Here is a 26,434-nt window from a genome sequence, read left to right as displayed (position 1 = left end):
TCACCTGACAGGAAGTATTATTTTTAGTTTCCCGTACAAAGCCTGACCTGCCTTATAAGTTCAATACTTGTTTACTGACGTGTGAGGGCTTCTGTAAGCAAACGTAGCTGCAGAGTATTTGGCGTCATTTGGTAAATGGACAGTTCACTCATGCGCTGTATTCATTCAGAGATTTCTTTTCTAAAGTTACTTCTTTGTATGAAAGAACGTCCTAAAGAATTTATCAAGAAGGACATTATATATGAAGAGACGATTACCCTTGTGTGTTTCCTGTCTTAAATATTAGTAATACTTTAATATGTGCTCGTCAAGGCTGACATAATGCTATTTGTATTCCTTATAAAGTTATATATGATATTTAGATACACTCGGATAATGTTCTCTATTTAAATGCAGTCTGTGGAAGGCAGATTGCTCGTTTGAATGTCATATTGTCATCATTGAAACTACCAACACTGTGGCGCGATGAGAAAGCATGAACATATATTTTTCTAACATCAAATATACTTTTGGAGGACCTTCAGATGAGAAATGGAGTATCCCGGTAAACGTGATCCGTATTGTGCTTGTTTCCTTGTGGTATGCATAAACACGTTAGGCTGTTGTTACCTCCCCTTTAAACATGTGTTCAGGTTCAGGGATTTAAAGATGTAAACATTCTGTGTGCGATCATGAGTGGTCATTGAAAGCGGTTATCAGTACACCAAACAAGGTTACTTAATATAGCTGGCGCGTGGCACCTGTAATATTCTCATGTACGCCGATTACTTGCGTTTACTAAGGTGGAACATAGCAGCGCGAGTGAATAGATCAATTTGGAACACGAGCCGATATGCTGACAGGATGTGATTGTGACAGCTCCAGACTCAGTACAGAACTAACTGACTCCGGCATATGTCTGATGAATCTTTCGAGAAGATACATATTAAATAAAACATTCACACTATGCCCAAACCAGAACTAGCTGGCTAATTTATCAATTGTCAAATAGCTAATATGTCGATATAAAATAATATTAATGTAGCGTGCAATAGCTAGGCTTATAAAGTCTATGTGACAAATCAGTCAGTGAGTCGCTCCAAAACATATTTGGGCCTTATGTCAGCTTTAATGTACCGGTAATCAGTTTAAACATCTGTTATCCTAAAAAATGCATGTTACTTGTCAGCATGGCCAGTAAGGAAAATTACACCATGTACACAGTCATGTAGTCCTGCACCATGACCGTGGAATATATTTATTTTATGACAAAAAAATCTAGAAATGCATACAAAAGCAAGTCTAGCCAGCTCAAGCTAACTCTGTTCTGAAATCAGAATAGGGTCAAGAAGGATATTGTGTAGTAAAGATTTCAGAGACTTAATGTTAATCTACCAGTCATGATTTTATGTCAAATAATCAAATGAAGCCAATATGTATTCCTGAATCTCTACATGTGCCTTGCACTAACTCAACAACTATGCAACACAATGATTGAGATTGTAATGTGTGTACCATGCATTTGCAAGATTTTATTATTTGAAAATAAACTGAAACAGTTCATGTTTACTCTAAAAATGTGTGTCATGTGACTTTAAAATAATGAGGCCTCAGATAAGCCCCTTTTCTTTGAATATGAAGATAATGAGTGAGTTAGGTTTTACGCCACTTTTAGCAATATTCCAGCAATATCACGGCAGGGGACACCAGAAATGAGCTTCACACATTGTACCCATGTCGGGAATCGAACCCGGGTCTTCGGCGTGACGAGTGAACGCTTAACCACTAGGCTACCCGACCGCCCCTTGAAGATAATGAAGACTCAGATAATGAGAGCGAACTGTTACTTTTGAGAAGCTCCCATGATTGTAAAATACATTAGTCAACCAGTTGCATATGGTTGCTCAAAGACATCTTTATCATGTTCATCGTTACACACACAGGTACTGTGTGACAACCAGGGTACAGACTCATGAGACAGTGTGATATAAATTCTGTTTTATGATATGAGTTTTTGCTTCATCTGCAGATAACAATGCAAGCTCTCCCACGCAAGGCATGTCACTGGAACACCTGGTGTCGCAGACAATGGTTTCATCGAACAGTGAACAAACTCCAAGATACCATTCCACAACGTACAAACCCTCTCCAAATTCAAATGCTCTCTGAGACTTTACATAAACAAATTTTCAAAGAAACAGAACTTGCTGAAACCGTAAGTAAAAAATTAAAGTCTGTAGAGAATCATCTCCAAAAACATGGTTTATGGAACCGTGCAACCACAGTTCTAAATGATGTGGACTTAAAACTGCCACCACTTCAAGGCAGTTCCATTGAGGAACATTTCTTCAAGATAGCTGAACAGCAAATAGCTGAGTATAAGGCTATGGCGGAGAGCCTGTGCAGCTCGGAAACGCCGCCACTGCCTGAGGAGTGGGTCTACAGCAAGGGCTGGACAAAGTATTTCCCAGATGGATCCACGACGGCAGTGCCACACCCGGAGGAAGGAGCCCTTGTGTTTGATATTGAGTGTCTCGTGACTGAAGGACAGTTCCCCACCATGGCAACCGCTGTTTCAGATAAATACTGGTCGGTAATATGTTTCTAAGCTTTGTTTCTTTGTTTCTTTGTTTAATGCCGCACTCAACAATATTCCAGCTATATGACAGTGGTCTGTAAATAATTGAGTGCTGGACCAGATAATCGAGTGATTGACATCATGATCATCGGATCCGTGAAGATTCCGGGGTAGAATTGGTCTTCAGCAACCCATGCTTGCCATAAAAGGTGACTATGCTTGTCGTAAAAGGCGACTAACGGGATCGGGTGGTCAGGCTCGCTGACTTGGTTGATGCATGTCTTTGATCCCAATTGCGTGGATCGATGCTCATGATATTAATCACTGGATTGTCTTGTCCAGACTCGATTATTTACAGACCGCCGTCATATAGCTGGAATACTGCTGAGTGCGGCGTAAAACAACAAACCAAACCAAAAACCAAACCATGATCATCGATCTACACAATTAGGATACCATAACATACATCAACCAAGTCAGCGAGCCTGACCACCCAATCCGGTTAGTCATCTCTTATGAGAAGCATTGTCGCCTTTTACATTTACATTTGTTTGTTGTTTAAGATGGCACTCAGCAATATTTCATCTATATGACGGCTGTCCGTAAATAGTTGAGTCTCGACCAGACAATCCAGTGATTGTCATCATGAGTCGCCTTTTACAGCATGCTTGGGTTGGCGAAGACCTATTCTAACCCGGATCTTCACGGGTCCGTTTCTAAGCAGAAAATAACATAAAGTTTTTGATTTACCTTGAATTTTAAGTAGCATTTTAGAAGCTGTAATATCAAGTTGGTTCTTTTTATAGTTTCAAAGCCCAGATGCTTGTACCGTTTCAAAGTCTTCCAATTTCTCCATGAACATGGTGAAACTCCTTGTCATAGCCCTGATGCGAATAGGGGATCGCTTCATTTTAATACGGGGCGGTCGGGTAGCCTAGTGGTTAAAGCGTTCGCTCGTCACGCCGAAAACCCGGGTTCGATTCCCGACATGGGTACAATGTGTGAAGCCCATTTCTGGTGTCCCCCGCCGTGATATTGCTGGAATATTGCTAAAAGCGGCGTAAAGCCATACTCACTCACTCACTCACTCACTCATTTTAATACTGTACATTGCTATCGCAGCAACTGTTAAGGACCCTGGACCCTCTTAACTTTCAAACTCTTTTCCTGGATTTATTTTCCCTCCCGTCAAGATTTTAGCATCATGGTATTTGCCTTGATGGCAAAATGTTGTGCTTCTAATATATTATATTTTCACCATGTGAATATCTAATTATATTATGGAATATTAATTAAGTATATTTTTCTGTGCAGTTTTCTAACCAGGCAGATTGCTTGTTACGGCCATGGTTATATATTTACTGATTTGTACATGTGCTTCATGATACAATGTCCAGAATATTATGTTTCAAACCTCTGGCAAATGCTGTCAGTTACAAATAAAACAAGGCATGGAATTGTTGATAACCCCTACATATCTTATTCTTGAATGCCTTAACTTTTTCCTGTCCTTGAATTTGAATCCAGGTTCGTCCCAATTATGCTTCTAGGTTTGATGGCACCATACCCTTGCTCATGGGTGTCACTGAAGTAGTACATACATGCATCACTTAGGGATTTCCTCCAACATTAAATGGGGCGGTCGAGTAGCCTAGTGGTTAAAGCGTTCACTTGACCTGGGTTCACTTCCCAACATTGGTACAATGTGTGAAGCCCATTTCTGGTGTCCCCTGCCATATGATATTGCTGAAATATTGATAAAAGAGGCGTAAAACCATACTCACGCCCACATTAAATGGAGCGGACGAGTAGCCTAGTGGTTAAAGCATTCACTTGCCACGCCGGAAGCCTGGGTTCACTTCACAACATTGGTACATCTGCTGTCCCCTGCCATGATATTGCTGAAATATTGCCCTAAGCAGCGTAAACCATACTCGCTCACTACCACATTAAATTGAAATGCCGTGATATAACTGGAATACTATTAAAAGCTTTAAACGCTTTAAACCCAACTCACTCACTCACTCACTCACTCACTCACTCACTCACCCATCCCCCACTCACCCACCCACCAACTCACCCACCCACTCACTCACTCACCCACTTACTCACTTACCCACTCACTCACTTACCATGACAATTCCTAATGGCAATACAAAATGCAATAACTAGTAAATCAAAAGATATATCAAATTCTATCAAGATTCACAGTAGTTCACATTTGGTTCATACATCATTATTTACAATGACAGGTTACCAATATGTGCTCTGTTCACATGCTTTCAATATTCCTTTCACATGTTTTCTTCTAACTCTGTGATCAGGTACTCGTGGGTCAGTGATTATGTTGTTGAAGACAAGTTCCGCTGGTCTGACAAGCCGACTTTGGCGGACTTGATCCCGCTGGAGACAAAGCGAGGCTCCAATGCTCCCCCTGGTGGCCAGTGGCAGAAACGTCTCATCATCGGTCACAATGTGGGTTTTGACAGATCCTTCGTGAAAGAGGAATATTATATACAGGTAAGTACAAGCAGGGCTGCGGAGGGGGCTGAATAAAACACATCTGTGATGTCATTCCATTGTTTAAACGTTCCATTATTTTTCAGGAATGGAGAGTTGTTTGTCAATTACACACTATCTTGAACCATTTTCAATTAGTTTGCATTATGCAAGGGCGACTCACTCAGAATAAATACAGACTACAAAGAGTCCATTTATATTTTTCAATATTTTCTACAAGAGAATGTTTTGTCAGTCTAAAAATAGGGATGTGTTTTATGTAGGGGATAACCTCATAACTCACCGGGGGCGGTCGGGTAGCCTAGTGGTTAAAGCGTTCGCTCGTCGTGCCAAAAAGACCCGGGTTCGATTCACGACATGGAGACAATGTGTGAAGCCCATTTCTGGTGTCCCCCGCCGTGATATTGCTGGAATATTGCTAAAAGCGGCGTAAAACCATACTCACTCACTCACTCATAACTCGCCAATCCTTAAAAATAATTGGCCTCTGTCCCTGCAGGGCTTCGGCTATGATATTTTTATGGAATGGAGAGTAACCCAGACATACCCCTCTACAGAAATACCGGTTCTTGCTGTCACTGTGTACTTATCCAAATATTAATGCTAAAAATATACCACAAATTTTGCCAAGACACATTTGGGTCTGTAGATTTGAGGATTTTCGTCACAGACTTTTGATGAACATGGATTAGACAGAATCTATGTTGTTTGCTCCTTGTCGTTATTTATTTTCTCCTGTCAGTGACCTTATTGTTTCGGGTAAGTTATATTTTCAGACCTTTCAAATGTCTATAAAAGCTGTCCCATTTCAGTCCGATGAAAGGTTTGACGTTATACTCTTGTTAACCTAGTTTTACAGAATTCTGTAGCTATTTACCCTATTATTTCTGTTATTCTGTTACTCTTTGTTTTCTTAGATTCTGATAATGTAGAATTTTTAAAAATGATAGTTAACGTTTTCCCATGATGTATGTTTTGTATGTAACTGCCTTCATCCCCTTCCTCGACTTCCTTCCTCTCTTCATTCCCAGGCCAAACCAATACGGTTTCTAGACACGATGTCGATGCACATCGCGATCTGCGGCCTGACCAACTTTCAGCGGATCCTGTACCAGGCGAGCGGCGGGAGAAGCATGAGGAAGGAGGTCCTGGAACACCAGGAGAAGCATCAGAAATGGCACAGTGATACAGTGAGTTGGGGGATCACTACAACTGGCACAGTGACACCGTGAGCTGGGGTTGGGGTATCACTAGAAGTGGCACACTGACACTGTGAGTTGGGGGATCACTAGAACTGGCACAGTGACACCGTGATTTGGGGTTGGGGGATCACTAGAAGTGGCACATTGACACTGTGAGTTAAGATTGGGGGATCACTAGAAGTGGCACAGTGACAGTGTGAGTTAAGATTGGGGGATCACTAGAACTGGCACAGTGACACCATGAGTTCGGGTTGGGGGGTCACTAGAAGTGGCACAGTGACACTGTGATTTGGGGGATCAGTAGAAGTGGCTCATTGACACCGTGAGTTCGGGGATCACTAGAAGTGGCACAATGACACCGTGAGTTCAGGGATCACTAGAAGTGGCACAGTGACACTGTGAGTTGTGGGATCACTAGAAGTGGCACAATGACACTGTGAGTTGGGGGTGGAGGATCACTAGAAGTGGCACAATGACACTGTGAGTTGGGGGTGGAGGATTACTAGAAGTGGCACAATGACACTGTGAGTTGGGGGTGGAGGATCACTAGAAGTGGCACAATGACACTGTGAGTTGGGGGTGGAGGATCACTAGAAGTGGCACAATGACACTGTGAGTTGGGGGTGGAGGATCACTAGAAGTGGCACAGTGACACTGAGTTAGGGGATCACTAGAAGTGGCACAGTGACACTGTGAGTTGTGGGATCACTAGAAGTGGCACAATGACACTGTGAGTTGGGGGTGGAGGATCACTAGAAGTGGCACAATGACACTGTGAGTTGGGGGTGGAGGATTACTAGAAGTGGCACAGTGACACTGAGTTAGGGGATCACTAGAAGTGGCACAGTGACACTGTGAGTTGTGGGATCACTAGAAGTGGCACAATGACACTGTGAGTTGGGGGTTGAGGATCACTAGAAGTGGCACAATGACACTGTGAGTTGGGGGTGGAGGATCACTAGAAGTGGCACAGTGACACTGAGTTAGGGGATCACTAGAAGTGGCACAGTGACACTGTGAGTTGTGGGATCACTAGAAGTGGCACAATGACACTGTGAGTTGGGGGTTGAGGATTACTAGAAGTGGCACAGTGAGTTGGTGGTGGGGAATCACTAAAAGTGGCACAGTGACACTGTGAGTTGGGGGTGGAGGATCACTAGAAGTGGCACAGTGACACTGTGAGTTGCAGGATCACTAGAAGTGGCACAGTGACACTGTGAGTTGGGGGTTGAGGATTACTAGAAGTGGCACAGTGACACTGTGAGTTGGGGGATCACTAGAAGTGGCACAATAACACTGTGAGTTGGGGGTGGAGGATCACTAGAAGTGGCACAATGACACTGTGAGTTGGGGGTTGAGGATTACTAGAAGTGGCACAGTGAGTTGGTGGTGGGGAATCACTAAAAGTGGCACAGTGACACTGTGAGTTGGGGGTGGAGGATCACTAGAAGTGGCACAGTGACACTGTGAGTTGCAGGATCACTAGAAGTGGCACAGTGACACTGTGAGTTTGGGGATCACTAGAAGTGGCACAGTGACACTGAGTTGGGGGTGGAGGATCACTAGAAGTGGCACAGTGACAGTGTGAGTTGGGGGTGGAGGATCACTAGAAGTGGCACAGTGACACTGAGTTGGGGGTGAGGGGTCACTAGAAGTGGCACAGTGACACTGTATGGTGGGGAATGGGGGAGCACTAGAAGTGACACTGTGAGTTGGGGGTGGGGGATCAGTAGAAGTGGTACAGTGACACCGTGAGTTGGAGGATCACTAGAAGTGGCACAGTGACACTGTGAGTTGGGGGTGGAGGATCACTAGAAGTGGCACAGTGACAGTGTGAGTTGGGGATGGAGGATCACTAGAAGTGGCACAGTGACAGTGTGAGTAGGGCGTGGAGGATCACTAGAAGTGGCACAGTGAAAGTCACAAGATAGAAAAGGCACGGTGTATATTAGAGAAATAAGATCAATTTGTTGTAGTTTATAATTATAAAGTTTAATTGCTTTCATGGAAACACTTTTACAGAAGAACTTAGTTCTATCATCACTGAGCGTTAAAGTAATCACATGCCTCTTGACGTTTGTATTTTGGTTATGTCATACCAAAAGACAATAAAAGATGGTACTTGTTACCCTGTCTACCAGTTTTGGCATTCAGTGGATGAAACAAGGACTGGTCGGCTCAAGAGTCAGAATACTGTGTCTGAGTGGGGTACCCATGTTAAACTGCTGCATGATATATATATGGGCTAGCGGTACGTCAAGACTAGTACAAGCAGACATGCGTGCATCGATGCACGTACATGTAAGTGAACTTATCTTGAACACAGTGTTAAACCCTACTTCACCTCACCTTGAGTTGCTGTGATGGATGTATTCTGTGACACAGAGCGAGGACTGGAAGAGGATCAGTACCATGAACAACTTGAACGACGTGTACCAACTCCACTGCCAGGGGGCGCCACTGAAGAAAGCCACGCGGGAGGTGTTCATTGAGGGCAACATGCAGGACGTAAGGCATCAGTTCCAGGTAGGTGCGACACAAACACAAACAATGAGACTCTCGTACAACCATTGCTAGACTCGCTTTAAGTACCCTACTTAAGTACTGTACTCTCGTACAACCATTGCTAGACTCGCTTTAAGTACACTTTAATGTATTCCCCCTATTGTAAGAACCCCAAGGGGATCCTGGGTTAGAATAGGTCTCCAGCAATCTGTGATGGTCATAAGAGGCAACTTGATGGATAAGATGCATCTACCCGAGGCAAGGGAGTTAACTGACTATAAAAGTCCCTTTTCCACCCTTGCCGAAATAGGCTGGAATTATGGAGTTATATTTTGGCTGGACTAATGAGACATAGTCCAATCAAAATCGCGTAACCAAATCAACCTCTGTCTCGTAAACTGCCATGCAGATTTTGGTCGATTGCAGGATTTGCAAAGCATGTGTACCGCTAATTTGGCGTCAACAGATATTTTCCAAACCCTTTCATGTTTTTAATCAAGGTGCTAACCTGATTTGATGTACGGAGTAAGACCCATTTTATCACAATATAGAATTTGATTATCAATCAAATGTCTTAACGTCTTGACTTCGCTGCCATTTTGTTTGAAGCAAATGCAAGTGAAATGAGAGGTGGAATCAGATCAATAAGAGGGACATAGAAGGGACATAACTCATAATGACCACTAGTGGCGCTACGATCGAGTCGCTATGATCAAGGGTGGAAACTGGACTTTTACAGTGATTTGGTTGATTGCGTGCCCTCATTCCCCGATGTCATGTGTTGTTGCTCACAATACCAATCACTGGATTGTCTGGTCCAGACTTGATTATTTACAGGCCACAGTCACACAGCTGGAATGCTGAGAATGGCGTTAGACAACAGACAAACAGCATATTGTGAGAGGAATCGAATTGTGTGCCACAATCTGATTGGTTGAACTAAAAAGGAATTGGTTGCCAGTAAGCTAAGGTTCCAGAGTAGAATTGGTCCCTAGTCACGTATGGTTCCAGTGTACACTTGGTCCCCAGTAACTGATGGCTCCGAGGTAGAATTGGTCTCTGGTAACTTATGGTTCCAGTGTAGAATTGGTCTCTGGTAACGTATGGTTCAAGTGTAGAATTGGTCTCTGGAAACGTATGGTTCCAGTATAGAATTGGTGTCTGGTAACATATGGTTCCAGTGTAGAATTGGTCTCTGGTAACATATGGTTCCAGTATAGAATTGGTCTCTGGTAACATATGGTTCCAGTGTACACTTGGTCCCCAGTAACCTGTGGTTCCAGTATAGAATTGGTCTCTGGTAACATATATTTCCTGTATAGAATTGGTCTCTGGTAACATATATTTCCTGTATAGAATTGGTCTCTGGTAACATATGGTTCCAGTGTAGAATTGGTCTCTGGTAACATATGGTTCCAGTGTAGAATTGGTCTCTGGTAACATATGGTTCCAGTGTACACTTGGTCCTCAGTAACCTGTGGTTCCTGTATAGAATTGGTCTCTGGTAACATATGGTTCCAGTGTAGAATTGGTCTCTGGTAACCTGTGGTTCCAGTGTACACTTGGTCCCCAGTAACCTGTGGTTCCAGTGTAGAATTGGTCTCTGGTAACATATGGTTCCAGTGTAGAATTGGTCTCTGGTAACATATGGTTCCAGTGTAGAATTGGTCTCTGGTAACATATGGTTCCAGTGTAGAATTGGTCTCTGGTAACCTGTGGTTCCAGTGTACACTTGGTCCCCAGTAACCTGTGGTTCCAGTATAGAATTGGTGTCTGGTAACATATGGTTCCAGTGTAGAATTGGTCTCTGGTAACATATGGTTACCGTATTCGACGTAATAAGCGCCCTGACTGTTTATATACGACAGATATATTTTTCCAGAATTTAATTGCCCATAATTAAGGGTGCATATAACACACGAGTGTGTATTATATTCGAATAAATAAGTCTTGTGTACATTGATCAATCGGAAGGGGTGCTAATTGGGATTGTTCACTTGCCAATATATTAGCAAATATCGCCGTGGGGGCTTATTACGTCGAATACGATATTGCAAGAGTTGACTGAACTCCGCGGGGAAGGCTCTGTGACAGTCTAGCTGGTGTGTCTTCATTCCTCGACGCCTGGTCCTGATTTCTGTCACTGGATTGTCTGGCCTCAACTCGATTGTGTACCGTATTTACGGGCCAGTGTGTTGTAGCTGGGGTACTGCTGTATTTGTGTTCAGCAACTCATGTGTATCACATGTACAGGAGCTGATGATGTACTGTGCCAATGATGTGCTGGCGACCCAGGCCGTGTTCCGGAAACTCTGGCCACAGTACCTACAGAGGTGAGTCACAGGAATAGGGCTGGGACGGGTAACTCGGGTATTCGGGTTAGGTGGGTACTGAGTAAGACCCAGGTACCCACAGGACTTCCCAGACCTGTGGTTAGTCACTTTCTAATGTTATCGGTTGGTCAGACTCACTGACTTGGTTGATGCATGTTATTATATCCCAATTGCATAGATCGATGCTCATGATGTCAATCAGTGGATTGTCTGTTCCAGACTTGATTATTTACAGACCGCTGTCATATAGCTTGAATATGACTGAGTGCAGCGTTAAACAACAAACAAACAAACAAAGTGTGTCGGTTAAACCAAAGAAATAAATAACTAAGACCTGCATCAATTCGGGCCGTCCTCCCACATCAAGCGTACACGCCGTCATATAACCGAAATGTTGATCAAAGCAGCGTTAAACCAAACTAACTCAATAGTATCTCTAGATTGTTCTTAAATATTACACTACTCTTGTAAAAGTACATGTGCCAGATAGTCGAGCCTACATGTTATACAATGCTATATGAAGGTATTTGTTCTGAGCAGGTTCCCCCACCCTGTGACCCTGGCGGGGATGTTGGAGATGGGGACGGCGTACCTGCCGGTGAACACCAACTGGGAGCGGTACAAACAACAGTCGAACACCACGTACTCCGAGATGCAGCGTGAGCTGAAGAACCTGCTCATGACCCTGGCCAATGATGCCTGTGCCCTCTTGGAGAATGATGGGTGAGTTTATTAGCGAAGGGACGGGTAATTCGGGTACTCGGGTCGGGTGGCCAGGCTCACTGACTTCGTTGAATGCATGTCATCGTATCCCAATTGCGTAGATCAATGCTCATGATGTCAATCACTGGATTGTCTAGTCCAGACTCGATTATTTACAGACCGTCGTCAAAAAGCTGGAATATTGCATTAAACAACAAACCAACAACAACAACAACCTGGACCTGTGGTTTGTCATGTGATGTATTGTTTAATTACAAAAACTATCTAGAACTCCATGGTCACTACAAGTCACCAATGTTCGCATTTCTTTCTGACTATGCACGCATTCCTTCTGACTTTATATGTTTAAATAATGATAAGACTTCAGTCAACTTTAGTGTATGCATGACCAGCTCGTTATATACATGTATCTAATTACTTTTTGCCAGGGCTGCAGTCAAACTATTCCCACTCGGACATTTTGTACCTTTCTCTTGAGACCTACAGTGGGTACCTGGGTAGGGTCAGGTAATAGGGGGTTGGGTACCCAGGTAGTAAATTTTGACTCGTCCCAGCCCTAGAGCCCTAGTATATGCATACTCTGGAATTTGCAAAATGTGATTCCCACAAAATTTTATTCCCATATCTATGCTACTCAAAAGATGTTAAGAACGCCTAGTTAATAGTTAATCTGTCATGGCTGGAGGTATTACAACAAAGCCTTCCAAATGTAGATGTTCTTTTACTTCTTTTGAGTAGTATATTTGATTGTCCATACGTGTCCGTGTAATATTGCAGACTCAAGTCTAAAAACCTTATTCACCACCACAGGTACAAAGGAACAGAAAGTTGTGACGTGAATAATTGTCAGTAAGTCACAAATTTGGACAATTTTTGGAAAAAGAGCCATACCAATATGCTTTATTTACCCTGTGACAGTGGGAACACAATGTCTTCAATTGTGAAACTTTGCTATAAATTTTGATGGTCCTAGCCTGAGGTCACCCTTGGGATTGTGGGTTCAGAACAGATCCCCGGCAATTCATGCTGGTCGTAAGCGGAGACTCTATATTTGATTATGGATTGGGTGGTCTGGCTCGGTGATTGCATGTCAAGTCAGATCATTGCATATAGTATCAATAACAGGATTGTCTGGTCCACTCAACTACAGTTCACTTCACTATGGGTATGTCGTCCTCACGGTAGTCTAACGCTAACTAAATAACTGATGCCCCTTTCATCTTATATCTGTCCACAAACCTCACATTTCAGTCAGGGCCATACGTTGGTGTGTTCATGTGATTCGATCTTTATACATTGGGTGCGTTTTGGAGAACAGTTCTATAATTAAGTCTGACAGAACACCGTCATATAGCAGGAATATTATATAGGAGTAAATGGTTAAATAACATACCCAGTCTTTGTTCATTTCGTGAAATTAGACCAAGGAAGGTTAAGTTAGCTTGAAATGAAAGTGTTTCATGTGTTTCATGTTGAGATTGAGTGTCTGGTCGTGTTCCTAGGTACAAGGACGACCCGTGGCTCTGGGACCTGGACTGGACTGTCAAGGACTACAAGCTGAAGAAACTATCCACCAAGTCTAAACCCAAGAATCAGCTGGAAGAGAGTTCAGATAACACAGAGGAAGAACCACCTTTCAAGAATCCAAATGGAGTTGACATGTTGACAGCCAAAGATTGTATTATTCAGGTACACTTTACACAGTATTACACAGTAACAAGTCTCCATAACTCGAGACTGGCCATTGGAGACACGATGTCATGACTTGTTGAAAAGGGCTCAATATGGGGATTGGATGTCTTATAGGCTTGTTGAGAAGGACATAATATGTGGATCGGATGTCATATAGCCGTGTTGTGAAAGACATAATTAGGGGATCGGATGTCATATAGCCATGTTGTGAAAGACATAATTAGGGGATCGGATGTCATATAGCCATGTTGTGAAAGACATAATTAGGGGATCGGATGTCATATAGCCATGTTGTGAAAGACATAATTAGGGGATCGGATATCATATAGCCATGTTGTGAAAGACATAATTAGGGGATCGGATATCATATAGCCATGTTGTGAAAGACATAATATGGGGATTGGATGCCATATAGCCATGTTGTTAAAGACATAATATGGGGATTGGATGTCATATAGGCGTGTTGTGAAAGAAATAGTATGGGGATTGGATGTCATAGCCGTGTTGTGAAAGACATAATATGTGAATGTCATATAGGCATGTTGTGATAGACATAATATTGGGATAGGATGTCATATAGCTGTGTTGTGAAAGACATAATATGGGGATTGGATGTCATATAGCTGTGTTGTGATAGACATAATATGGGGATTGGATGTCATATAGCTGTGTTGTGAAAGACATAATTTTTAAGCTTATTATGGGGAGTTAATAAGGATTACCTCGGGTGAGTGAGTGAGTATGTTTTTTTCTGTGAATTTATCAATATTCCAGCACTATCACGGCGTGGGACACCAGAAATGGGCTTCACACATTGTACCCATGTTGGGAATCAAACCCAGGTCTTCGGCGTGACGAGCAAACAGTTTAACCTCCAGATTACCTAGGGACTGGTGCAGCTGTTGGTCAGGGGGTTCTTGTTGGAGCAGGAAGCTTAATACAGTGAATACGGTAATATGCATGTTATATGTCTCTCCTTGTTGAGTGTGATTTATCTTGTGTCTTCTTCTAGACAGAGGAAGAGCAAGAGGAGAGAGAGGCTCTGGTTGCCATGGTGATGTCCACAGCTGGCAGGGTTCCTAAAAACGAAACTTTCATGGCTGGGTATCCTGCGTAAGTACTTTGTGTGGAGAAGGTGAATTAACAGTGAACTTTTACCCATACTTGGAATAATGCAGGGTGTCACCTCACTTTTGGAGACAGGTCATGGAAAGCCCTGTGGGGATTTCGAGTTAGCGTTGGTCCCATAGGAGTTGGAGGATACGTAATGCATCGGTTGATCGACTTGATGAGCATAGAACGTTCCTCATAAGGTCAATCACTAGGGGATTATCTAGGATTACCACTGAACCCTCATCAGGCAAATTGGGGAAAATGTTGTTTTTGTTCAAAATTGGAAAAGATTTTATGTTTAGATGTATTTTAACATTGTATTTAATGCAGAAATGTAAATGAAAGCCGCTTCTTTTTTATTGTTCCTGTTATCAGTGAAATACAAGTCACCTCAACATCGGCATAACATTAGTTGTGACTTTATTAACCTGAATTGGAAACACTATTTCCAATTTGGGATTTGTAACTGACGTTTGCTGCAGACATAGGGCTGAATATCGTCCTCTGAGCAGGTCTAGATAAATCTCTGTCTCTGGATTTTCTGGTCCAGACTCAATTATTTACTGGCTACCTACATATAACTGAAATATTGCCGATTGCGATAAGAAAACTTGTGACTCGGTGCATATCTTTATTGATCGCAACGCACTTCAACAAGAAAATAAACAATTTCTGATACAGTACCTTAGACATGTTTCAAGGAACTGATTTAAAAAACTGTGATGCAGCAAAAAGGAGTATTTGGCATAAAAATTACACAAATACTCAGGATCCTTCTTTATGAGTAACCCTGGATTTTGTGTACATTAGGGCTGGGATGGGTAACTCGGTTACCCGGGTCGGGTGGGTACTGAGTAGGACCCGGGTACCCACAGGACTTCCCGGACCCGTGGTTACTCACATGATATATTGTTTAATGACAAACATTATATAGAACTCAATGTGGTTACACTACAAGTCACTAACGTTGGCATTTCTGTCTGACTATGCACACATCCGTCTGACTTTAATATGTTTGAACAATGATAAAACTTCAGGGTATGAATGACCAGATCATTTAATATGTGTATCTAAACATATTTTGCCAGGGCTATGGTCAAACAATTCCCAAACGGACATTTTGTACCCATCTCTTGAGACCTACAGCGGGTACCCGGGTAGGGTAGGGTAATAGGGGGTTGGGTACCCGGGTACTAAATTTTGACTCGTCCCTGTGTGTGTACACGCTTCCAGTGGTAACTTAGAGTGGCAATACAGTTCAACTGTCATCATTCCATAATGATCATCTGTAAGCTGCACTTGTATTCAGAAGAAGCACACCTGATGAGCCACAGTTGAACCAATCAACTTAAATCGAAAGGTTGCACGGGAATCATGCACGCTAACACCGTGATTCCCATGCACCCTTTCGAGTTGAGTTGATTGGTTCAACTGTGTCATATGGCCCTGTGACGCAGGGGTAGCATTATGCAGATGGCTGTTACAATGAATGCTCGTTCCACCCGTGACGAACAGGTCTGGTTGTTGATGAAATATAGTGATAGCTAAATAGACAGATTTTTTATTCATGCACCGATTGTCTTTAAATGTAATATCCAGTTATGTATGACTGTTTAATAATCTCATACCAACTTTGACTGGAGTAGGTCCAATAGTTTTTCAGATATTGTAGTAAACGTCAGTACCTTAAATTACCTTCCAGACTATAACATCGCATGGGACAATAACAGCCACACTCATTTAGAGGCATCTATCTCCATGTCTAGAATTGTAGAACAAGTTTTCAGATCTGAAGTCTTGCCACCATCTTCCATTCACTCACTGTAGATGTTACATTTGCCTCCTCCAGCTGGTACCGGGACCTGTGTCCCCGCCCTAAGGCTGAGAACTGGTACCCCGGCCCCTCCCTGATCAGCACCCAGGTACGGGTCACCCCCAAGCTGCTCCGCCTCACCTGGGACGGCTACCCCGTCCACTACAATGACCAGCACGGGTGGGGTTACTTGGTTCCCGGGGAGACGGAGTCTGAGATGGATCGGGATTTGGCCAGTCAGGATGACGAAGAGGATTCGGACAAGGAGGAGAAACGGTTTCCAATACAGTAAGGATTCTGGCTGTTTCCACGCCATTTTTTATGTTTTTTCCTCCATAAGAGGGGCTCAGGTGGCCCAGTCGTCTAAGGCGCTGTGATTTGCTGTGCAGAGTTGTGTCCCTTAGGCACGCCAGAAACCTATGATTGTGGGTTCGAATCCCGGCTCGCCCCAATTATGTTTCTAGGTTTGTCAGCACCATACCCGTGCTCGTGGGTTTCACCAAAGTGGTAAACGTCTGAGACCTGCATCTTTTCGGGCTTTCCTCCCACATTAAGCTGACACGCTGTGATATAATAACTGGAATAATGTTAAAAGCGGTGTTAAACCCAACTCACTCACTCACTCACTCACTCACTCACTCACTCACTCACTCACTCACTCACTCACTCCATAAGCGCCAAAAGAAATTGAAGTCTGTAATAATTCCGTTCATTCAGGTCCTGTTTGTGCATCACCCTTTGGAAGTTGGTTGAATGTACATGCATAGTCCAAGTAGTTGCTGTTCCCTTACGCTATGTGAAGTACAGTGTAGCCATCACCCTCGACCCCCCATCCTAGCACACCCTGGACTTGCCAGCCCCTGGGCTCCAGTCAATCCCTTGTCTCTCTAACCCCATGTCTCTATCATGCATCGATCCAGACTCAACACCTGGACTCTCTCTCTCTCTCTCTCTCTCTCTCTCTCTCTCTCCTCTTTCTCATTCTCTCTCTCTCTCTTCACTCTCTCTCTCTCTCAACCTCTCTCAACCTCTCTCTCAACCTCTCTCTCAACCTCTCTCAACCTCAACCTCTAAACCTCTCAACCTCTCAACCTCTAAACCACCAGTCAACAATCTTGAGGTCCACATCCCTCAGACTCAACAAGCCCCCAGATTCAATTTCCCTGAACTCCCAAACATCTAGACTCTGTCACAGTCTGGATCCCCACCCCCAGACAGCTGATCCTCTAACCATGTTACCACTAAGACATGTTCACACACAGCCACCACTGCTATCAATCCCCATGTCTGTGTACTTCAGTTCCCTGCATGCGTTCCTTGCTCACACCAAGCCGGAGCTGTACGGACCCGACTACGAGAAGATCAAGCTGGCAGAGGACCCGCTAGGGAGAGGATTCGATGTCAAGTCCATGGAGCTGGCAGAGTTGAGACGACACTGGGCCTTAGTCAACGAGACAAAGCCTCGCAAGGTGAGACAGTTTATATACTACCCTAAGGAAGTTAAGGAATACCTGATTTGCATATGCAAGGTGAGACGGTTGATGTACTACTCAAAAGAAGTTAAGGAAAACCATATTGTTGCATGTGACTATGGTTAATCTATCTTGGCTGGAGGTATTGCAAAACACAGCCTTCTAATTGTGGGTGATCTTTAACCAGTATTGAATTGTATATATACATTGTGACACATAGCTTTGCAAAGTGAGACTTGATTTCGGGTCGAGGATGGCGTGGGTCGTTGCTCATCATATCAATCTCTGGTTCGTCTGGTCCAGACTGGATTATTTACAGGATACCATAGCTGGAATATATTGCTGAGTGCAACAGTAAACAGCAAACAAAACATATGTCTTACCTCTCATGGGAAGGTAGACAATCAGATGGAGGAAGATAGAAAAACTTCCTCAGTTTCAGCAGTGGCTAGTCAGTGGTGTGTGTTTCATTCCTCACATGGTGTAGATGGTTAGCCTTATTCCCGAGGAAAGGGCGTTAACTGACTATAAAAGTCCAGTTTCCACCCTTGCCGAACTAGGCTGGAATTCCGGAGTTACAATTTGGCTGGCCTAACAAGTCTGCGCATAATCCAATTAAAATCATGTAAAGAACTAGACATCCAGTTCGTAAACAACATGGATTTCAACATACAGATTTTCAGTCGACTGCAGGATTTGCAAAGCATGTGTACCGTCAATGGGACTTTGACAGATATTTTCCAAATATTTTCATATTTGGCATCAAATTGCTCAAGTGATATCATGCAATTCACAAGGTATTTTATTACAATATTTATCTTGAATATCAATCAGATCGTCTTGACTGGGTACCACCATTTTGTTTGAAGCAAATGCAAGTGATATGATAGGTGAAATCCTATTGGTCACTGTAATCAACTCGTAATAGCCACTGGTGGTGCTTCGATCAAGTCACAAAATATCACCCTAGTTCGGCAAGGATGGAAACTGGACTTTTACATGTAGTCAGTTAATGCCCTTGCCTCGGAAAGATGATGTTTAGCTTGAATCTGTTTTTTTAAGTTTGTCAAATATAATTATTCACCATATCTTAATGAAACCAGATTATTGATGCAAATTATTTCTTATATGACTGATAGCTCATGATAGGCTCTTGGTACAAGATGTTGATCTAGCAGCAACAACTCAGCGAGAACACTACTGAGATTGTTGTATCAACAATTAGATTGTCAGTACTCTAGCAGTAAGAACTCTTTTAAAGATAGTTTACAAACTTTCTAAATATGAATCTTTTCTTTTCTTTTGAAGCAGCTTTATTCAGATAAACTTGACATTTATATGATTTTTTTTTGGTTTTTTTGTTTAATGCCGCACTCAGCAATATTCCAGCTTTAAGATGTGGTCTGTAAATAATCAAGTCAAAGCGAAAAGGTGAGTGAGTGCCCAAACAGTGGCACCCGTCTAACCCTGGAAATGGTGGTACGGCAACATTGAATCAACCAATGCCTGCTCGATCCAATTCTGTCGCCTCATTATATAACCAAGTTTTGTTTATGAATACACAATGCCATGTAGAAAGTGGTCACATGTAACAAATGTTATATTTGGGATAACACTTTCTTAGTAAAGTACAGATTCTCGTACTTTTTTTGGTTGAGGCCCGTCCGGGATTGGAACCCACACTGCCAGAACCTAATCCCAGCACACAAAGTCAGGGATCCAACCAAGAATGAGAATCTGTATTTTACTTAGAAAGTGTTATCCCAAATATAACATTTGTTACAAGTTTTCTTTCTATATGACGGCAGTCTGTAAATAATCAAGTCTGGACCAGAAAATCCAGTGATTGACATCATGAGTATTGATCCACACAATTGGGATTGATGACATGCATCAACCAAGTCAGACAGCCTGACCACCCAATCCCGTTACTCGCCTCTAATGACAAGCATAGTCTTTTTACGGCAAGCATGAGTTGCTGAAGACCTTTTCTACCTGGATCTTCACGGGTCATATGAATTCAGTATTTGTTCAATATATAATCTTTATGAACGTTGGTCTTGTAGCCTTTCTCTGCCTCCCCTGGTGACGGACCCTTTGACATCAGTCTGACTGGCTGCGTGTTCTACAAGATACCACACAAGGTAGGTCTGACTGTGTTCTACAAGATTCCACATAATGAATTTCTGACCAGCTGTTTTAGACTCAGAAGCAATTGAAGTGCATGTAATTGTATTTCTTTTACAAAATAATGTCAATATTGTCATGGAAATGAGGACAGGTAGATTCCTGATTTGACATCTGACTTTCTAGCACACTTCCCTGCAGGGTAAACTGACTTATATATTCAGGGATGGGCAGGGTTTGCATTAGATTATTGTGCTGAATAATTTCACTGATTTCGGATTGTCAACAGTTAATATGGGGTGGTGGGGTAGCCTAGTGGTTAAAGCGTTTGGCCGTCACGCCGAAGACCCGGGTTCGATTGCCCTCATGTGAAGCCCATTTCTGGTGTCCCCGCTGTGATATGGCTGGAATATTGCTCAAAGCAGTGTAAAAGAGTACTCATTCACTCACTCTACTGTTAATGATTGAATAAGCCGTCTGTGAAGATATTTTCAGATATATTAATTTTTAAGAATTGATTTTAATTTCATTTTGCATTTATTGTGTTTAAACATAAAAGCCAGTGTGCATTCTTTGCATATGACACAGTGTGCACACCATGTTTTAGCTTTTACCTCCATAAAAGCAAAAGATATTGTAGTAATTTCTTTCGTTCGTCCTTGTCCTGTTTGTGCATTACACTTCTGAAGTTGGTTGAATGTGCATGCATTGTCAAAGTACTTGCCTTCTTCATGTGTCGTCTGCTCCAGGACGGCAACAGCAAGCGTGTGGGGAACCCTCTGGCCAAGGACTATCTGCTGCGTGTGGAGGACGGCACGCTGCGTACGGCCACAGGGGCGGACGCAGATCGGGTTTTGTCCCTGGGGAAAATGTGCTCCTACTGGAAGAACAATCAGCAGAGAATTGAGTGAGTGAAGCTGACGGAAACTTTAACATCTGCCCCCATTCCTGTTTTACAAATGATTTTCATGTTACAAATGTCTTAGATCGGACCCTGGTCCCCTTGCATCAAACCAGGCATCACCGATTATCCAGTGTATTTTATTTATTTGGTTGTAATTTAAAGCCTTATTCAGCAATGGTAGAGACAGAGGTCTGTAAAAATCATGTCAGACCAGAAAATTCAGTGATTGATATCATGAGCATCGATCTATGCAATTGGGATATGATGAAATGCTTCCACCAAATAGCCGAGCCCGAACACCCGATAACGGGTGGCTTGGTTGATGCATGCCATCATATCCCAGTTTCGTAGATCGATGCTCATGATATCAATCACTAAATTGTCTGGTCGAGACTCGATTATTTACAGACCGTCGTCATGTAGATGTAATATTGCTGAGTGGGGAGTTAAACAACAAACAAACAAACAAACAAACACTTCCATAACTGGGCTGCCATGGCAAGCAGGTCCAGGATATGTATCATAAGATGGAGATGTTGTAGCCAGGATGGTCGAGGATGGAAACCAGGAAGGTGGGGCACCACAGTGGATTATCTGTACCCTTCTGTAGGCTTAGACAAGTTAAATGTTTTTCTGAAAGATGACTGTTTAAAGTTTATGATTATACTGACACACAATGAATTTGGGAAATAATTTTCAGTGAACTGACAAAAAACAAAGAAACTGGTGTGTGGTAGTGAGGTCTGAAGGTTGGCAACATGGCAATAATGTTGGCTGAGTTTGAATCCACATTCACATTGTCATACCTGAACATAAGCTCCCCGTGACTCGTTACGTATCAACATCCACTATGTGTTTTCCAAGTATTTCGGTATATGTTCATTATTTGATTCCATGATTGTTCAACCGCCTCTATGGTCCAGTGGTAGAGCATCCGCCCAGAGAGGGGAAGGTCCGGGGTTCAGTCCTCGGCCACGTCATACCAACAGACGTTAAAAGGTGGTACTTGTTGTTACAGGGGCTAAAACAAGGACTGGTAGGCCCGGAGTCAGTATACTGTGTCTGAGTGGGGTATTCATGTTAAACTGCGGCATGGTATCTCAGTAGCTAGCACTATAAATCAGCATCAGTCCGGACTAGTACAAGCACCCACACACACACACATGGATGCATGTCGTTATATAAGTGCAATAATCTTGGACGTTAAACCCAATTTCCCCTCACCTCACCACCATGATTGTTTGTTCATTGTTTGATGTTTTAGAGGTCAGATGTCAGTGTGGATGAAGAAAGGAGAACTCCACAAAAGCATTACAAGGTAAAGTAGATACATCAACACATTACCGATGGAAGTGCTTCATCCCGAGGCAAGCGTGTCCACTAGCCTATTAATCAAAGCCTTGTTTCTACCTTTGCCACATGAAGGCCACTTTTATGGATCGACCCTGGCGCCACCTCACTTAGATCACGAGTTGTGCCCCTTGTAATGAACATGCGATATCCAATTAGATCGCTGTTCTTATCTTGAATAGCTTCACAAAGATGGCGACTACCATAGGCGACGACATTCGCAGTTTCATCCCTGACACAAAAACAATCGTTGGGGGCTTAAAGATGAAAAAAACGTGTCAACAAAGACAGGCAGCGATAAATAAGGTGTACCAGTCGTGGATGATGATTTTGTGAAATGTTCTCTGATTACACTAAGGGGCGGTCGGGTAGCCTAGTGGTTAAAGCATTCGCTCATCACGCCGAAGACCCAGGTTCGATTCTCAACATGGGTACAATGTGTGAAGACCATTTCTGGTGTCCCCCCGCCGTGATATTGCTGGAATATTGCTAAAAGCGGCGTATAACCACACTCACTCACTCTGATTGCACTATCGATATGTGCGATAGTCCAATCATATTGACCACAGGAAAGTGGGCTTAATGTGGCAAGGGTGGACACAAGACTTTGATAAAAAGGATAATGGACGCTCTTGCCTCGACGATGCTGGAAGTCATAAACACATGAACACAATGCACAGATCAAAGGGAGGTAGCTACAAACCACTGTATCTACAAGACTAGCTTGTCTGTGTGTATGTAGACATGACGAGATACTCTGTGTTTGCAGCCAGGAGGACTATGAGGAGGATGGTTTGTACGGCGCAGTGGTGCCAAGGATTGTCCCAGCAGGAACCATCACACGCAGGGCTGTCGAACAAACATGGCTGACTGCCAGCAATGCCTACGTAAGTCAAGTCTCATGCTTCAAGGACGGTCGGGTAGCCTAGTGGTTAAAGCATTCACTCGTCACCGAAGACCCGGGTTTGATTCCCAACATGGGTAAAATGTGTGAAGCCCATTTCTGGTGTCTCCAGCTGTGATATTGCTGGAATATTGCTAAAAGCGACTTTAAACCATACTCACTCACTCACTCATGCTTCAAGCAAAGTGTTGTTCTTGTACATGTTTCCAAAATCTTATTTCTGAAACTTTTAAAAATTTGATACAGAAAATTATGTGTTGTGAAACATCAGATGGACTTCCTAGCAGGGTGTAATGTGAGTTTGTGTTTCTGCAGCCTGATCGCATCGGCAGTGAGTTGAAGGCCATGGTCCAAGTTCCTCCAGGCTACCATTTTGTGGGAGCAGACGTGGACTCCCAGGAACTCTGGATAGCCTCCATTATTGGTGACGCCACCTTTCAGAAAATACATGGTACTGATTCCCTTTCCACATTACCTCTCCTACATGTATCTATTTCACACGCTATATGCCCTCCCGACCATCCCTGCATCACAGCCCCTCTAGCCTGTCAGCTCTAAGAAAGAGAATGATGTGGCGGGGGTTGTCAAGTGATCATGTCGTGTAGGTCGCTATGCACAGGATGTGAGTGACCCATTTGCTTGGGTGGTGACCATGGTGATGCTAGGATGTGTCCGGGTGATTTGTTTTTGGAAGCTGAAAAACCTTGTTCGATCTCATTTCCACATGGGATTGAAGGAAGAAGTACGAAATGCATAGTCTAGTGTGAGATGGGATAAGTATGTAACTATTCAATTTACAATAAATGTGAAGACAAAGATTGTTCTGGAACTTGGTTAATAAGGCTACTATTGTCATGAAAAAGGTCTTGATTTTATATTTGAGCATCTAACAAGGAGATAATAATGGTACATTTTTAGTTGTAAGCACCAGCATATTTCTTTACTTTAATAAATATTAAGGGCATGGTTTTCAGTACGGAAGCAAGGGCCATTTGGATATTTTGTTTTTTTTGGTTGAAATTTCAAGATACTAGTTGAAATTTCAAGATACTGATTTGAAATTTCAAGATAATAAGTTGAAATTTCAAGATAATAAGTTGAAATTTTAAGTTATAATCTTAAAATGTCAACTTATTATCTTGAAATTTCAAGATCATTATCTTGAAATTTCAACTTATAATGTATCTTGAACTTTAAGCCTAGTATATTGAAATATCAACATATCATCTTGAAATTTCAAGTTAGTATCTTCAAATTTCAAGAAAAAAATGAAAAACAAAAGGCCCTCAAAGGCTTCCATACTTCTGTAAAAGATGGACCAAAGAAATACACCACTGTTGCAGGCTGCACCGCGCTGGGCTGGATGACCCTGCAGGGTAACAAGGCCGACAAGACGGACCTCCACAGCAAGACCGCAGAGACTGTCAGCATCAGCAGAGACCACGCCAAGGTAGGGTTGAGGTGATGGGGTAGGTCACTAGTAAGGAAGGGGGACCTCCACAGCAAGACCGCGGAGACTGTCAGCATCAGCAGAGACCACGCCAAGGTAGGGTTGAGGTGATGGGGTAGGTCACTAGTAAGGAAGGGGGACCTCCACAGCAAGACCGCGGAGACTGTCAGCATCAGCAGAGACCACGCCAAGGTAGGGTAGAGGTGATGGGGTAGGTCACTAGTAAGGAAGGGGGACCTCCACAGCAAGACCGCGAAAACTGTCAGCATCAGCAGAGACCACGCCAAGGTAGGGTAGAGGTGATAGGGGTAGGTCAGTAGTAAGGTAGGGGGAAGTCCACAGCAAGACCGCAGAGACTGTCAGCATCAGCAGAGACCACGCCAAGGTAGGGTAGAGGTGATGGGGGCAGGTCAGTAGTAAGGAAGGGGGAAGTCCACAGCAAGACCGCAGAGACTGTCAGCATCAGCAGAGACCACACCAAGGTAGGGTAGAGGTGATGGGGTAGGTCAGTAGTAAGGTAGGGGGAAGTCCACAGCAAGACCGCAGAGACTGTCAGCATCAGCAGAGACCACGCCAAGGTAGAGTAGAGGTGATGGGGTAGGTCAGTAGTAAGGAAGGGGGAAGTCCACAGCAAGACCGCGGAGACTGTCAGCATCAGCAGAGACCATGCCAAGGTAGGGTAGAGGTGATGGGGGCAGGTCAGTAGTAAGGTAGGGGGAAGTCCACAGCAAGACCGCGGAGACTGTCAGCATCAGCAGAGACCATGCCAAGGTAGGGTAGAGGTGATGGGGGCAGGTCAGTAGTAAGGTAGGGGGAGGTCCACAGCAAGACCGCGGAGACTGTCAGCATCAGCAGAGACCATGCCAAGGTAGGGTAGAGGTGATAGGGGTAGGTCACTAGTAAGGAAGGGGGACCTCCACAGCAAGACCGCGGAGACTGTCAGCATCAGCAGAGACCACGCCAAGGTAGAGTAGAGGTGATAGGGGTAGGTCAATAGTAAGGTAGGGGGAGGTCCACAGCAAGACCGCAGAGACTGTCAGCATCAGCAGAGACCACGCCAAGGTAGAGTAGAGGTGATAGGGGTAGGTCAATAGTAAGGTAGGGGGAGGTCCACAGCAAGGTAGGGTAGAGTTGATGGGGTAGGTCAGTAGTAAGGTAGGGGGAAGTCCACAGCAAGGTAGGATAGGGTTAGGTTGAGGTGATGCCAGGGTAGGGATAGATCCACACACAGCGATGTTGATTTTTTTCAAAATGAAGCTATTGTAGCCATTGTGTTTATCATAATACCATACATAGAACTGAATATTGTCACAAGCTTTAACATGTTTTTGTATTGTCCCCTTGCAGTTCAGTACCCTTATTGTCTCTCTTCTGGTCAGTTGATCTTGTCCAGCCCTCCGAGGCACCAGTTGATCGGCCTCATTAAATTTCTGACCATGCAAGTTGTTTGTTCTTATACCAAGGTTCCGTCCGTCCGTCTGAAAACTTTGTCCGCGCGATTTCTCTTAAACTATTCAGTGGATTCATCTCAAACTTAGTACATATAATCTGTCATATGGAGGGGTGCAGTCAAAAGAAAAAATTGCTTTTATTAATTTTCCATTTTTTTATGAATTTTTCAAACCCTAACCCTATCCATTATTTATTTTGAAACTACTGACACACTAGGCGGGTCGGGGGTATTAGTGAGCCAAGCTCACTTTTGCCCTTGTTTTAATTTGAAAACAGATGGTAATCACTAGGGGCCAAATCTTGTGAAAAAAAGGTTC

The 26,434-nt window shown here is 43.3% G+C and overlaps 1 protein-coding gene across 2 annotated transcripts in view; it reads left to right on the top strand.

Moving 5' to 3' along the window:
* Window positions 1-624: 624 nt before the first annotated feature.
* Window positions 625-26,434, top strand: part of LOC124140424 (DNA polymerase subunit gamma-1-like) — a 31,499-nt gene continuing 5,689 nt past the window's right edge. Inside the window, exons 1-17 of one of the 2 annotated variants that reach the window (XM_048381291.1) lie at window positions 625-712; window positions 2,009-2,568; window positions 4,882-5,077; window positions 6,109-6,267; window positions 8,665-8,805; window positions 11,038-11,117; window positions 11,658-11,840; window positions 13,343-13,529; window positions 14,545-14,645; window positions 16,495-16,746; window positions 17,759-17,927; window positions 19,997-20,074; window positions 20,807-20,964; window positions 22,226-22,279; window positions 23,081-23,198; window positions 23,531-23,666; window positions 24,559-24,665. In XM_048381291.1, the coding sequence (XP_048237248.1) occupies window positions 2,015-2,568; window positions 4,882-5,077; window positions 6,109-6,267; window positions 8,665-8,805; window positions 11,038-11,117; window positions 11,658-11,840; window positions 13,343-13,529; window positions 14,545-14,645; window positions 16,495-16,746; window positions 17,759-17,927; window positions 19,997-20,074; window positions 20,807-20,964; window positions 22,226-22,279; window positions 23,081-23,198; window positions 23,531-23,666; window positions 24,559-24,665 (2,673 nt within the window). In that variant the 5' untranslated portion in view covers window positions 625-712; window positions 2,009-2,014. Of the gene's footprint in view, window positions 756-2,008; window positions 2,569-4,881; window positions 5,078-6,108; window positions 6,268-8,664; window positions 8,806-11,037; window positions 11,118-11,657; window positions 11,841-13,342; window positions 13,530-14,544; window positions 14,646-16,494; window positions 16,747-17,758; window positions 17,928-19,996; window positions 20,075-20,806; window positions 20,965-22,225; window positions 22,280-23,080; window positions 23,199-23,530; window positions 23,667-24,558; window positions 24,666-26,434 lie in introns of both variants that reach the window. The other variant, XM_048381292.1, reaches the window with a different exon arrangement.

The sequence above is a fragment of the Haliotis rufescens genome, unplaced genomic scaffold, assembly GCF_023055435.1.
Source record: "Haliotis rufescens isolate VD_foot unplaced genomic scaffold, xgHalRufe1.0.p SCAF_37, whole genome shotgun sequence".
Taxonomy (NCBI): Eukaryota; Metazoa; Mollusca; class Gastropoda; order Lepetellida; family Haliotidae; genus Haliotis; species Haliotis rufescens.
Note: the sequence above shows the minus strand (reverse complement) of the source record. Positions and strands in the feature narration are given on the sequence as shown.